Source organism: Sarcophilus harrisii, chromosome 1, assembly GCF_902635505.1.
Source record: "Sarcophilus harrisii chromosome 1, mSarHar1.11, whole genome shotgun sequence".
NCBI lineage: Eukaryota > Metazoa > Chordata > Mammalia > Dasyuromorphia > Dasyuridae > Sarcophilus > Sarcophilus harrisii.
The window spans coordinates 618,704,925-618,719,882 of NC_045426.1; the positions used below are offsets into that span (position 1 = coordinate 618,704,925).

At 32.4% G+C, this 14,958-nt stretch overlaps 1 protein-coding gene across 4 annotated transcripts in view; it reads right to left on the bottom strand.

Annotated features, from left to right (window-relative positions):
- The window catches only part of CYRIB (CYFIP related Rac1 interactor B), a 71,514-nt gene that overhangs the window by 3,876 nt on the left and 52,680 nt on the right, over positions 1-14,958 (bottom strand). For all 4 annotated transcript variants that reach the window (XM_003760386.4, XM_031947197.1, XM_023496497.2 and 1 more), the window contains 6 exons: positions 13,473-13,609; positions 11,180-11,257; positions 3,695-3,811; positions 2,454-2,533; positions 1,448-1,574; positions 238-308 (listed from right to left, as the gene is read on the bottom strand). In XM_003760386.4, coding sequence (XP_003760434.1) covers positions 238-308; positions 1,448-1,574; positions 2,454-2,533; positions 3,695-3,811; positions 11,180-11,257; positions 13,473-13,609 — 610 coding nt within the window. The remainder of the gene's footprint in view (positions 1-237; positions 309-1,447; positions 1,575-2,453; positions 2,534-3,694; positions 3,812-11,179; positions 11,258-13,472; positions 13,610-14,958) is intronic.

A 14,958-nucleotide genomic window follows, 5' to 3' on the forward strand; every position in this document is an offset into this window, starting at 1 on the left:
ATGCACGTGGTAAATATTAAAACAGAATGATTGTCAAACACACATATCTCAGTATTGGGGGGGAGGGGAAAGAAAACTCCTGTGAAATCGAGTTACTATTATTACTATTGTTATTATTGTATATAGTTTAGAATTTTCGTTATTTCCTAACCTGAATATCAAAATTTCAATTTTAGTCACAGTAGTGACTTCTGCTACATTACATATTTATAAACAAACTATTAAAAAGAGAAATACCTGAGAGCATTTAGAAGGCCTTCTACACTATTAGGAGGCTGGTCCTTTAGGACTTTGATACAACCTTTCATCTAAGAAAGAAAAAAGATGGTTATTTTAAATTGGCATTATTTATAAACACAAGAATTTTCCAAGGAAGAAAAATTGTATCCCTACCCAACAAAATAAGATATGTCTATTTATAACATTGAAAATAATTTTCTAGTCAGCTTTTGACCAAAAAAATTCAATCTAATTTCACAATTCTTTTTAAGTCAACAAACAACATTCTTAAACAAACTATTATAAGCAAAACTATAATAAGCATAAGAAAAGGAAGAACAATCCCTTCAAGTGATTTACAAACTAAATGGGGACAGTACACAAGAAAATTTACAAAACAATATCTATAAAGCTTCTTCTGAAAGGCAGGTCAGTTCAAACATTATATCCCTGTACAAATGAGCACTTTTAGGACTTGTTCAAAACTGCTAATTAAAGAACAATGTTTGAGTCTCTTTTCACAATACCAAACTAACAGAGCAAAAACCCCATATTTTTGAAGTGCAAACTGAGTATGTAAACATTAATAAATTTATATATAGTCAGTAAAAGTGATGAGAAAAATGTCTGTGAAAAAATCAAATGTTTTCCCTAGTTGGCTGGTGGTTGTCCTTTTATACTAGAATAGGATCAAAATGACGTTCTCTGTTAGAAAACTTTCCATTAGTATGAATCCATTGACATCTTAGTTAAAATGGTCACCGTGACTATACTTCCCTGATAAGGCAATATTTTAAATGAAACATACCACAATGTCCTAAAATAAAATCACTCTTACTATTGAACAAAATGAAAGAATGAGGGAATGGTTACAAACTATGAAATAAATTACACATTTTGAATTCTATTAAAGTCATCAAATATACAAAAAATTATGCAAGTAAAATTATCACAATGTTCATACTTTGACCAAAACATTACACAATTGAGACTACAATCCAAGGCTAAATGTACACAGCGCAAAAAAAAAAAAAAAAAAAAAAAAAAAAAAAAAAAAAAAAAAAAAAAAATTATGGTGATTTAAAAACTGGAATAACAAAATACCAAAATCTCAAGTCTACCTTTTTAAAAGAAACAGCAAAACTGAGCAGTATTTATCCTTGAATATAAAAAATATCATGTATCAAAAGTTTATTATTTGATGTTAAAAAAATTAAATGTAACTTACATCAATTTTCGATGTTTTGGCAAATGCTCCCACTGGATGTACATGGTCATAGAGTATGATGACACCCACCATTACTCTCAGACAGAATGACACTGTCTCCTCATTTGTAAACCTGCTTCTATACTCCCTAGAAGAGCAGAAAGGACACGAGAGGATGAAGTACAAGATAAACTTCTGCATTTTTACAACAGAAGCAAATGTTTTACCTAGTCTTTACATGGCCTTCCTCCCCAATCTGAAAGGTTTTGGTTTTTATCAAAAGTGAGGGGAATAGGGTCATCATTACCATCCCAGAAATACCATTAAGAAACTTTCACAATTGGTAACTCATTTTCCACTACCCCACCAAGTTAGATAATAAACTACAACCTCAGGCAAACTGGTAAGTAGTCTGCCAAACTTAATAAAATGGCATTCAAGTCTTCCAATAGTAAAGCTTACTGAAATGTATTCGTTAATATCACACAAATATAGGATTTAAATTTCCATTTTAATTTCTTTTCCCTTTTCACTATTACAATATATTTCCTGATTTTATTCAGCAGGAAAAAGAAAAAAAGATAAATTTCTTAAAATGGAACCAAGGAAGGTTCTTAAAACACCAAAGAAAGTAGTCATAACTTTAAAAATGAGAAGGTAGAATGGGAGAATTAAATCTTCTCACCAAAGAATTGAAACAAAGAGAAATCAAGAGAAACAAAAAAGCTCTTTTGATAATGAAGGGAAATAAAAGACAGTTCAAAGAATGAAAAGCATGACGATAGAAAAATAATTTTAAATATTTAAATTGTCTGACACAACTGTAAACTTAATCATACATCATTTTTAATTCCAAAGAAATTTCCCAAAAACTATAAATTCTTTCATTTTAATCAACATTATTTTAACATTTGGGTTAATGATTATGCTTAAATTCTTTCTCCCAAAGATACCTCTATATCTTATGAAACATGAATCATCATAGGATTTGTATAGTAGGGGGAAAAAAAGACTAGCAGATACATACGGTGTTTCAAGCATGACTCTGCATACACTAGCCATGGTGCTTAAACAATCTGTGGTATTTTCTATTGGTAGATTTTTATTCTGTGAAATAATTTGAAAAGTGAAGAAAAATTCATAAGTAAAAGACAATTCTACAAACCAGAAAATGAGCACACAAACCAAAACCAAGAAAGTTTTAGATTAGAATAATTTTAAAAGTGAGATTTGAGAGACAAATGTACATAGCAGGCTACTGCATAACAAATACAAAGAATACAAACTAATGGTAGAAAAGGAGAACAACCACCCCAGAAAAAAATTATGCAAGTAAAATTATCAAACTGTTCATACTCTGACCAAGACATTACACTATTGGGACTATAGCCCAAGGCTTACACTTACACACACACCAATATGTACAAAAATATTTATAACAATATTTATGATGATTTAAAAGCTGCAAACAAAACTTAAATTCCAAACTAGTAATTGACTGAACAAATTATGGTACATGAATGCAATGAAATATTAGGTCATATACAATGACAAAAGAATTCAGAAAAAAATAAGGAAAGATGTGTATTCATAAATGACAAGCAACAAAACTTGGATCAAATATACAATTTCGGATAGGCATCATAGCAAAGTTATGGAAAAATTCTTCCTAAGTAAGAATTATTTGGGGGGAACTATGGGAGTAGAGAAATAGAGTTTGATAAGAACCTATTGTTTCAAAATGATAATCATCAATATCTCTCTTTTAAAGAACAGGTAAGGATTCAATATGCAAAGTTGAAGGAAATCATTCTAGGCAGAAACACACAATAAGAAAGGGCTGCACACATTCAGAGGACAAAGAAAAGTAGCAATATTAGAACCCAGAATCACCTAATCAACCAATGGTTTCCTTTGGGAGAAGAGATCTTAATTGGGCAGGGTACTTCTAAAAGGCTAGGTGAATAGTACTGTAATAGAATGGAGGTAACAAAATGAGAAGGGGATTGAATTATACAAATGAATAGGAACTCAGATCATCTAATAGAACCAGCACCTTATTTTGAGGATGAAAAATATGAGGACCAAAGTGGTGGAGTGATTTGCACAAAGACACATGAGTACCTAGGAATCAGGTGTGCTGAGTCCCAGCACTTTCCCCCACTCTACCAGAGAAGAACCACAAACTCAGGGAGGAGGGGAGGGAAGAAGGGGAGTTGTTGGGAGGAGAAGAGGAGAGGAGAGATGTGGTTCGCACCGCTCCCTTACCTCTGATACAAATTTCGTTGTGGCATCGCTTAAGGTTTTCAACATTGGGGTTGCTTCAGCATAAAATAAAGACATGCGGTTTGCCAATTCATTATTTACTTCATTTTCTCCTTCTGCCTGTGTCAAAGAAGAAAATCATTTGATTCAACCTGTAAACTGAAGGAAAGAACTTTGGAAGCCATGTAGCTCACCAGAATAAGATAACTACAAGTTTAAAACTTCTGTATGAAAATATCCAATGAGGGAGAACCTCACTGGATACTAAGGCTTGAAGCCCATATGGCAAGAACTCAAAATCCTGTAAGCTACTCTCTCAGTTGCACTCCTATGAAAAGAAATCTTTTTAGTTTACAAATGTGCTTCCTGAAATATGGCTCCCATAAATGAACATATGACATTGTATAAACACATTAAGTTCTAATGGAACTCTCCCCTCTTTAAGTTAAGGATGCAAAATCCAAATGCAACTGCAACTGATCCATAATGATGATCTTTAAGTCCACTAGAAAAAAATTATCTTTGTCAAATTAATTCCTAATGCTAGCCCTTACTCTCCCCTCTGAACTATTCTACTCAGTTGCTCAGTCTGTAGTCCACTCATCTCCACAGGAATTTATCACCCACCCATCTCTTCTCCTTTCTAGTTTTTTTTCCCATGTTTTCCTCCTATTATAATGAGGAGGGCAGAAATTGTCATTCTCTCCACTTTTATTTGAATTGCCAGTGGTTAGCACACTTCATGGTATATTAAATGTGAATAAATCACTGAAATGCTGAATAAATGTTTACTGATTAACTCTTACTTTGTTATGAAGGTAAATTTTTTTTTGAGCCAAAATATAAGACAATAGATTTCTCTTACATTTATCTTTTTACATTGGCCCTTTATTTTCTAACCTGTTATAAATTTTTTGGATCCCAACTCTGACATCAAATATGTTACCAGTTTTGTGACCACCAAACTTTGTTCAAACTAAGGATAAAAATAGCATAGGGTCAACCAACCATCGATATATAGAACAATTCCCTCAAGAACCCTTTCCAAGCTGACAATTTAATGTGTACTTTTTAAATCAACGAATTCTGAAACTGTCTAGCCTACACCAATCCAAATTCTTTACAACACCATGAAAAAATTTATTTGCAGCATTCCCATGATTTCCCTGTAATAAAAAGGAAATTAAGTTAACCTATCATAAAATGTTGTATCTTCGACTCTTTGAACTTTCTTTTTTTCATCAGCTAATACCAAATCTTATATAAGAAATAAAGCTATTTTGTGGAATTATTTCTCTTTCATTTATGAAAAATAAAGACTTTTGTTTTTCTAGTCATACAACTACTTCTATCATCATCACTGATGATGGGTTAGCAATCACAATAGTTAGTTTTCAGTTCCTTAGAAAGTATATGATAATAGTATTTATATAGCACTTTCAATTTTTTTTTTTAATCTTTTAACTATTTTCTCATTCTCATACCAGGGAACATAGGGACATATGTTATGACTAAGTACATTACAACTATAAACATTATATAAATGCCACTGTTAGCTATTATTATTTAAAATAGACTGACAAAGATTAAATGACTTGCTCAGGATCACACAGCTATTAAGTATCCAAGGCAAGATTCAAACTAAAGTCTTCCAGACACTAGGAATTACTATGCACAAAAAAACAAGAGTAGCTAGTAATATTATCATTACCTTCTTAGCTATCCTGGTTGTCAACTAGCTATTTTTATCACGCCCTTTCCAGTCCTAAGATTCACTCTCTTGAAATGAAAATAAGAGATGATGATGATGGTGTTAGTGGCGACGGTGACAACAATGACAACAAAGTTAATATAATTAGTAATCATATGCCACTTTAAGATTTCTAATATGCCACATATATGAAATCTCATTTATTACAATGTTGTGAGGTAAGCACTCCATTTTAAAGATAATAGCTGAGTTCTGTCTTTGCACTATTATTATTCTCTTCTTTTCTCTTTTTCCCCAATATTAAAAAAAAAAAACACCTCTTTTTGTTTAGACATATTTTACATTTTCAGCTCATTCAGGCTGCTTTGCTTCAGACACTATTCTTTTTTTTTTTATTATTATTATTATAGCTTTTTATTTACAAGTTATATGCATGGGTAATTTTACAGCAATGACAATTGCCAAACCTTTTGTTCTAATTTTTCCCCTCCTTCACCCCATCCCCTCCCCCCCATGGCAGGTTGACTAATACATGTTAAAGTATAAACTAAATACAATATAAGTATACATGTCCTAACAGTTATTTTGCTGTACAAAAAGAATCCGACTTTGAAATAGTCTACTATTAGCTTATAAAGGAGATCAAAAATGCAGGCGAACAAAAATATAGGGATTGGGAATTCCATGTAATGGTTCATAGTCATCTCCCAGAGTTCTTTCTCTGGGTGTAGCTGGTTCAATTCATTACCGCTCCATTGGAACTAATTTGGTTCATCTCATTGCTGGAGATGGCCACGCCCATCAGAATTGATCATCATATAGTATTGTTGTTGAAGTATATAATGATCTGGTCCTGCTCATTTCACTCGGCATCAGTTCTAAGTCTCTCCAGGCCTTTCTGAAATCCTCCTGCTGGTTCAGACACTATTCTTAAAGGACAGTACTCACCTATCACCTATACTTGCTTCCATCTTCTGTTTATGTCAGTCTGTTTCTACTTCATTCTACCAAGTTTCTGTGATATCTATGTGGTTAAATTTGGCCCCTTGTAATAGGACCTCTACTTCATCTTGCTTGTTTAGTCATCCTTAGTATCTCTAGTCAGAAGAAGCCATGAAATTTTTTTCCTGGTTCCTTTCTTGAATGTTTTTGTCTGTAAAATTCTGAGTACTTCTATTTCTATTATTTCTAAAGCCCTATGTTTCACATTGTCTAGTTTGGTGGACATACACAAGCAGTTTTCTCCATCTTTCCTTTCGATTTAAAACTTTCTAATTAGAATTGCAAGATTCCTAGAAAATGTTCTTATCTTGTTGGGAGTATTCCATCCATGGTCTATATTTTTAAATAAAACAGTCGAGAAATTCAAATTCCATTCTCAGAATATTTTATTCAGCTTTTCACGTAATAAATCTGCTTTTCCCTTTGAGATATCTTATCTTCAACAGTCAGAAATGATGGAATCAATAACTGTGCCCCTAAGCTTTTCTTATGCTTTTGCTGAAGGTGGAAAATTTTAGTGGTGCTTTTTAGATTTCTTCTGGAAATTTCTTTTGTGTTTGTGTAAATTCCAGAACAATTCATTTGAAAAACCAAAAGTCAATTAAGTACTGGAAAGACTTTTTCTTGTCTTGGATAAATGATCAAGGGAGACAGTTAAGAGATTAACTATTATTGTTAATAGTTTGTCAAATAGGTGGATGATCAATACACCTTAGAGGAGAATCAAAGACAGCTTTGCACCTCTCCTTACTGAATGATCTCCTCTGACAGCACAAAGAAATACTCATCATTATTTCTTTAGAAGGAAGAAAGCTATTTTCTCTTCAAAAAGCCCTTTAAGTGTGTTTCATAGCTCTAAGTGATGCTTTTTCATCTCTTTTCTCCTATCCTCCCATTTGCTCACACAGGTTTTTTTTTTTCTGAGAGAGCAGAGAAGTATTCCTTTAGCTCTTTATTTGCATTCAAAGCACATAAAACAATCTCCTGAAACTGGCAAGATACAACACATTCCACGTACAATGTGTATTCAATACCCTACTGGAACTGGCAAGATACAACACATTTCTCGTATAATGTATTTTCAATACCCTACTTTCCTACCTATTCAAATCTTTAGTCTCTATCTTTCTTGCTAGAAAACTCTCTTGGAAAACTAACTGTGATGAGCTGCTAGTGGGATCTCAATTCCAAAACTGTCATTCAGCTCCTTTTCCCTTCTTTAACTACTTATACTTTAACTTACCACTTAGTTAACCATTCTCACCTGCTCCTTCAGGTTGAGTCCTTTGCTCCTTGATTTGCTCATATGCTTATTTCTCTACTTTTTCTTTCCTCTACCCTTACCTCTATCCATTCCTCCATTTCCTTTCTTCTAGTTCTTATCTTTTATCTGTTCTTCCCCTCACCTTTATGTCCTCCATTTTTCTATCCTTCACTTCTTTCTTCTAGAATACAAAGTGATATGTATCCTGACTGAATAATATATTCATTAATCTTGAAAAAAATTTTTTGTTGAAAATTACTATACTTGCTGGTCTGGTTAAATGATTAAAGACTTATTAACAACCACACTTATATAATTGTGTATTTTGGGGAAAAGGCTTATTAACTTGGTTTTGGATTCCTTTCTAATTAGTATATAATCACGATTATCAATAAAATTAATGCTTTCCCAAAACATGTTACAAAGCAGATATAATAAATCTGGAACTATCCCCCAAATGTCACAACTATGCATATACTCAGTCATACCGGTATTAGACACAAAGGGATCAAATAAAGAGAAAAAAGTCCTATATGTACAAAAACATTCACAGAAGCTCTTTTTATAGTGATTAAGAGCTGTTAAGAATAGCTCAACATAGTAAGGCAAATTAATATAATATAATATATGCTATGCCATTAAAAAAAAGAATGGAATAGTTTCAGAGAAACTCTGGAAGATTTTATGTAGGAAAAGATGCAAAATAAAATGAATAGAACATTGTGAATGAATTCATTTCTATTCATTGTGAAAATAAACCTGTACAATGAAGAAGATTGGAAAACATGCTATGGACACCTATCTCAATTTAAAAATTGACATTTATAATGCTTTTTAAATTTTTCACAACCAGGTTCCCAACATATTTGACCTTTCTTTCTACTACTATATATTAGTGGCTTGCTATTATCTCTAGATACCAAATATAAAATCCTATTTGGTTTTTAAAAACCTTCATAACCTGGCTCCTTACTTCCTACCTTTCCAGGTATCTCATACTTTATTCCCATTCACATACTCTACAATACAGTAACAATGACCTCCTTGGTGTAACTAACACAGGACACACCATCTCTGGGCTTCAGGCATTTTCACAGGCTGTTCCCCAGGACAATCTGAGATGACTTCGATTTATCCTACAAATATTTTGTTTTATATAGTTGTTAGCATTTTGTATCGCTATTACATTATGTATCTCTAAAGTAGAGACGCTGTTTTTACCTATTTGTATACCCAAAGCTAAGAAAACTGCCTGGCACATAAAAAGCGCTAGTGTTTTTCCTGAGCTCACATTTCATATCACCAATTACTTCTTTGTTCTGTGGACATCTCAAACTCAACTAATCCAAAACAGAATTCTTTATTTTTCCCCCTCAAATACTATTCATTTATTTTTATCTATTTTTATTTTTATCACAGACCCCATACTATCCTTCTCATAACCTCAATACTATCCTTGATTCCTTAGTTTCTCCTTACTCAAGATAAGTTATTCAGTTATTAGATCATGTTTCCTTTCATCCCATAGTAACAGTTGCAGGAATCCACCTCTCTCCACTTATAAGGTCACCACCCTGGTTCAGGCTCTCAACACCTTTTGTCTAGATTATCAGCTCTTCCAATTGATCCTCCAGACTCAAATCTCTCCCCAATATCTTAAATCTATAAGTTGTCAATGTGATTTTTCCCAAAATACGTCTAAGCACAAGTCTACGCATTAGAAGGGTAATATACCTAATTTTAAACTTCTCTGTCTCCCTATTGCTTTTAGAAGCTTTTAGTATAAAGTCCTCTTTTTTAGTTTTATTATTACCTTTTATCAACAGACAATCACAAAATAATGAAACTTATGTGAAAACTAGCTTTATTATAAATGTTCATGTGGAACCTGAAGAGTTCACAATTCAAACAGAAGCTTGCATACTTATATATGCATACAGGCCAAAGGAAGAGAAACCTAGAAGGGTTTGCATGGGAGAGGGAAGGGTTCAATAAAAATGGAAAAAAGACAAAGCTCCTCCCAAAAGAGAGGAGCAAAGCAATGGCAAAAATTAGATTCTTTCCTTTTGGAAACTGCTAAACTATAATATGGGATGAGCTACAGGATGCCAACTTCCTAACTACACAAGCAAATTTCCCAGTTTTGCACAGATTATTGTGGGGGAGGGAGCACTGTCCTTGACATACTCAAGGTCCCCTGCATGCTCTGGAAAATATAGCAAATCAAAAAGACAAGTTCAATAGGACTCCTTAATAATAGTTCTTAATATCTTCCACCTTTCCTTCCTGTGACTCTACTTTAGCCAGATTGATCTCATACATTACTCATTTCATCTTTATGCTACTGTACTGTCTCCCTTACCTGGAATGCCCTTTTTATTTTTATCTTGTACAATCTGTTATTTCCTTCAAGACCCAAATCAATCACCACACACTACAATGAAATCTTTTAAATCTCAACTCACAGAGCTTTCTCCCTCAAAATTCACTTGTATTTATTTTCTACATTTTCTGTGTATACTTTTGTCTCCTCTGACAGAAGCATCTTCAGAGCAGGAACTGTTTCATTTTTGCTTTTGTAACACCTAGAAGAGTTCCTGGGACACAGCAGGCACTTAATATTAACAAATCCTTGCTAATTATAAATTTATACTAGATCTTCACTGCTGCTCTGAAATCCTTTATCTGTCCCTGTCCCTTTCAATCTCCCTACAGAATAAATCTCTCTGGTCCTCTGTCTCACTCCTCAGTCCACAAACATGTGTATGTACGTACACACACACACACACACAATTATATTTCCCTCCCCTAGTACGTTAGTAAAACATAATCTTGACAGGAAAAACTGTCACATTTCCATTTGAGCATCCAGTCTGGTTCTTCAATGAATGCTACCCTTCATTCTTGAAAGAAGACCAAAATGACATTACTATTTTAGAGTCAAGTTACAGTTGTTCTAGTTCTATAAAATGGTATTAGTTCCTATAGGTGGAGAAGGTTATATACAGGAATCTAAAATTTAAAAAGTAGTCACTTTTTTTTAAAAAAGAAAGCATATGCCATGTCATTTTCTCAATAAGAAATAATGAAGGTGATTTGAAAGCCTCTAGAGTTTGTAATGTCTTATTCTTCCTTAACATCTCTGGTACTCTTCCCTTCCCATTAATCAGTGTGTCTCAAAAAATTCTAAGATTGTAACATAAGATTTTTTGTTTTTCCCTCTCTCCATTATTCATAAGAATTTTTAATCAATAAAATGAAATATAAAACAAAAGTGCTGTGTTAATTTAAAAAAAAAGTCTAATTACTATAATATTAATAAACATTCAAATTGTGGGAGCCAACAGGAATAGCAGATGGACAATAGGTTCTAGATAAGAGAGACCATTCATTTAGAGTGTCTTTTCTCTCACTACACCAGAACTGTTGTTGTTCATACTTACTATCACTTTTAAAAGCCTTTATTTAAAAAAAAAATTCCTCTGACACTCTTTTCCAAGTAGGAACTTACTGGAACATTATTGATCCTCATACGACTCAGTGTTCTTCTGTAATAGCTGAAATCATTCTGTATAGCAGGATTTGTCATCTAGAATATATAGAGTTAACATTAATGAATATACATATATAAGTATTCACAAAGTGTTAACCTAAATGATTTACTGTGAAGTTAATTATCTTCAATACCTTTTCTCCTTCTAAAATCTCTATATGTAAAATAGTATTAATTTAGGCAATCTTCTAGTCAAAAATCCTTCTGTCCCATAACTGTACATAGATTAATGAGAACCTTTGTAAAATTGATTTTTTGGTAGCAAAATACATATGCACATCACATCTCCCTCCCATTAAATAAAATTTAGAAGAAAATGAATTTGATTTACAGTGATGTTCCATTGTATATATTTTATTGGTTTATTAAATTATTTAATATGTTTAAGTCCAAATAAGCAGTCTCGCTCTCAAATTGGAATTTAAGACCTTCTGATAGGAAGACAGAGTAACAAAATACTGAGACAGTAATAATTAAATATTTAGTTGGTGCTTTAGGACAGGCCAGCAAGGTGAGAGTTTATTTCAGTAACAGGGAAGAATACAATGGCTAAAAATGTACTGGATTTGGAATCAATAGATCAAGTTTTGAATTCTCTTAAGTTTGCCACTTGCTCCCAGTGTAACTTTGTTCCTAGGTAATCTTTAACTAGTTTTTAAATACGGAAAATAAATATGGTTTGTAGTGATAATTATATAGTGCTGTAATGTTTGTAAAATAATTTACTTATATTATCTCTTCTGAGCTCTCCTTTTAAAGTACAATAACCCTGTAAGATAGGTACTACAACTATCCCATTTGATAGATGAATCTGAGCTTGAGACAGTACATGCATAATCTAGAATCATACAGATATAGATGCTGGTTTGGGGAGGGGGAGAGGTTGGAATTTGAACCCAAATATTACTGACTTCAATTCTAGAGCCATTATCTACTTTATGACATTGCTTTTACATTATTTCACAATTCTAATTCTATATCCTAAGTTCATTTGATATGACAGGAAATCATGTCCTAATTATCCCCCCTAAATCTAGTCTATCACCTCTCCAACTCATGCTCCAAACAATGCCAAACTTATAAATCGTGTAACTTTCTTGCTCAAGAAGCTACAACAGCTCCCAAATGCTTTTGGAATATAATTTCTTCTGTCCTTTAAAGACCTTTACAATCTTGCTCCAGTCTATTGATTCAAACTTATTAAATATTATCTCTCTTCATGCACTCTATTTTCTAACTAAAATAGTTCACCTGCTATCCCTCACAATTATATTCCACCTCTCATCTTTGTGCCTTTTCCTCATTACTGTGATAGTCTCTTCCTACCTCCAACTCTTAACACTCTTAACTTCCTTCAAGTGCCATCTTCTACATGAGGCTTATTCTGAATCCTTCAGTTGCTACTGTTCTTTCTCTCTCCTCCCAAAATCCCCCTCCCCAATTTACTTTGCATGTATATGTATGTATATGCTATTTTATGTTTATAATATATCCTGATAATAGAATATAAGCATTTTTAAAGCAAAAGTCATTTTGATTTTTATTTTTCCAACACCTAATATAGTACGGGCGCCAAATAGATACTTAATAAATACTTGCTCTTAAGACAAAATTTATAATATCACAAAGAACTTATTTTAGGCAATGAGATGCCATGGATAAATGACCAGCCTTGATTGAAGAAATCTGGGTTTAATCTTTCTTCTGAAAATACTGATTTCTATGACCTCAGTCAAGTATTAACCTCTCACAGTGACTAGACAGCATTCTAAGAAAAGTTGTCAAATATTTGCTCAGATGTATTGGTAGAAGGAGTGTCCTCACAGGAAGCTTCTTATACCAATGAAATTACTTAGGGATGAACAAAATAGAAAAACACATATATTAACACATGCTTACATACATAAATATACCCATATTCATATATTCAAGAGAAAATTAACATCACCCAATTTTTCAAATGATAAAACATAGTAAAGTTAAATGAAGAAGTTGTGTAACTTAATTTCAGTCACACATTTCTATCAGAAATACCACCAAGATTTTACCAGTCTTGTTTTTTACTTAGGTTCATTGGTTCTGCTTACTACAATTTACTCTGCATTCAAATCCTAAATGTACAACACATAAATGAATTAAAATATTTCCCTTAAAAATGCAATTATGTGTGGAGATCGACAGATTTTTTTTTTTTTGATGAATGAAATAACTAATAATTTAACAACATTCACAAAAAAGCAAAAAAGTCTACCTTGAGTTCATCAAATCGGAGTGTGAAATGAAGAATCTCTGCAAACTGTTTAGCAAGAGCCTGCTCTCGCTCTAGGTGCTGTGTTGGAGAATATGGGGTACTTGTCAAGGCTCCCAGAAGACCTCTCAATGCTGCCTCTTAATAAATTTAAAAATGGAAAGTTTTTTTTTCTATTTCCTTGATATTTATTAAATAAAAATATAATCTACAAGTTTTAACAATTATCCCCACCAGCAAGCTTTTAAACACATATTAGCAGTAAAGATAAATTAGTATAAATATTTTTAATGAGAATATATCTTATAATAAAATAAGAAATGGTTGCTTTAATTTTAATCAGAAATGGAACATTTCCACATTTCAAAGAAAGAAGGATGAGTTCATTTAACTTCTGAAATGATATATTTAATAACTAAGAAAATATCAAACATTTTGACTAAAATGCATCTAAAGTTTATTTCAAAATAATTCTTAAAAAAAAAACAAAACCCTCATACTTTGTATATTTACATTTTGTAACCAAAATACTGAGAATTCTTCCTTATAGAGTATGTATGCAAATGGAAATAAACATGTGCAAATTTTAGGTTATATAGTAACTGATCTAATAGTCTAAATAAAGCATTTTAAGCTTTCCAAGATAAATTCTACAAAAAATGTTTTCATGAGGAAACTGCATATTGGAATGGAACAATTTAGATAATAAACTTATTAGTATGGAAAGATTGAGATGTTAAAAATAAGTATAATTAACTTAAAGTGCTATACTTTTAGAATATCAAGTTGGTAAATATCACAGTCCTTTCCTCTGCAAGGTTAAGTAATAAATATCAAAATACTGATTTACCTTTACTACTTCTCTTATATCTTATCTAAACAAAGACCTCTAGAAATCAATCAACTCGATCACAGATAAAAGGAAAATAAAGAATGTACTGGTTTTTTTTGACTAGAGCTGTGATTTCACTGGTGTAGGCAGTTCAGTGTAATGAATAATACTAATATAACTGGGCACTGTCTGCAATTTAGTTTTAGAAAGTTGACTGAGACACTGAAAGGTTAAATGATGTGCTTAGTTATATAGTTAGTATGCTCCAGAGGCAAACTAGAACACAGGTCTTCCTGACACAGATGTTAGCTCTCTACAAACTATACCATATTGCCTCACTAAATAACTTGGCACCATGACTAATTCAAATCATATCAATAAATGACATTTGCAGAAATGCAGAAGACAGAGTGCTGTTATTCAATGACACCTACTTTGTAAAGTTATAAAATCTGGAATTATTTAATTAATAGTCTCTATGTTTCCTATTAAGATGTACAAACTATTTCAAAATTTAACAGCCATTTTTACCCACTGGCCAGGAGATTTAGGAATCTTTCCTAGTTAAGGGACAGAGCTGGTAGATAACTTCTACAGTCAATTAAAAGAATACCCCACTTCCTGTTGGTAATGCCCATTTCAAATATAGCTGCTTTC